This window comes from Callorhinus ursinus, unplaced genomic scaffold (genome assembly GCF_003265705.2).
Source record: "Callorhinus ursinus isolate GAN/ISIS: 27379988/994484 unplaced genomic scaffold, GSC_fseal_2.0 scaffold34, whole genome shotgun sequence".
Taxonomy (NCBI): domain Eukaryota; kingdom Metazoa; phylum Chordata; class Mammalia; order Carnivora; family Otariidae; genus Callorhinus; species Callorhinus ursinus.
In genome coordinates, this window is record NW_027397096.1 from 5,493,578 (window position 1) to 5,493,942 (window position 365).

Genomic DNA, 365 nt, shown 5'->3' on the forward strand with positions numbered 1-365 from the left:
GGCGGCCGCGGCGGGCGGCGCGGGGCTCGGGCTAGCCGCGGGGCCGGCCGGATGGCGGGCGGCGCGGGCTGGGCGGGCGCCCCCGCGGCTCTGCTGCGCTCCGTGCGCCGCCTGCGCGAGGTGTTCGAGGTGTGCGGCCGCGACCCCGACGGCTTCCTGCGCGTGGAGCGCGTCGCGGCGCTGGGGCTGCGCTTCGGCCAAGGCGAGGAGGTAAGGGCGCCACGTCCCCGGGCCCCGCCGGCGTCCCTTGCCCTCTACCCGCCCGGGAGGGGCCCCGCCGGCGCCAGCCCCTAGCCCCCGCCCAAGCGGGCGCCCCCTTCCCCCCCCCCCCGCCCCCCCCTCCCCCCCCCCCCGCCCCCCCCCCC

The 365-nt window shown here is 84.9% G+C and overlaps 1 protein-coding gene across 2 annotated transcripts in view; it reads left to right on the plus strand.

The window, feature by feature from the left end:
• Nucleotides 1-43: 43 nt before the first annotated feature.
• RAB11FIP4 (RAB11 family interacting protein 4) overlaps nt 44-365 on the plus strand; it is a 115,508-nt gene continuing 115,186 nt past the window's right edge. For both annotated transcript variants that reach the window (XM_073879386.1, XM_073879387.1), the window contains exon 1: nt 44-210. In XM_073879386.1, the coding sequence (XP_073735487.1) occupies nt 52-210 (159 nt within the window). In that variant the 5' untranslated portion in view covers nt 44-51. The remainder of the gene's footprint in view (nt 211-365) is intronic.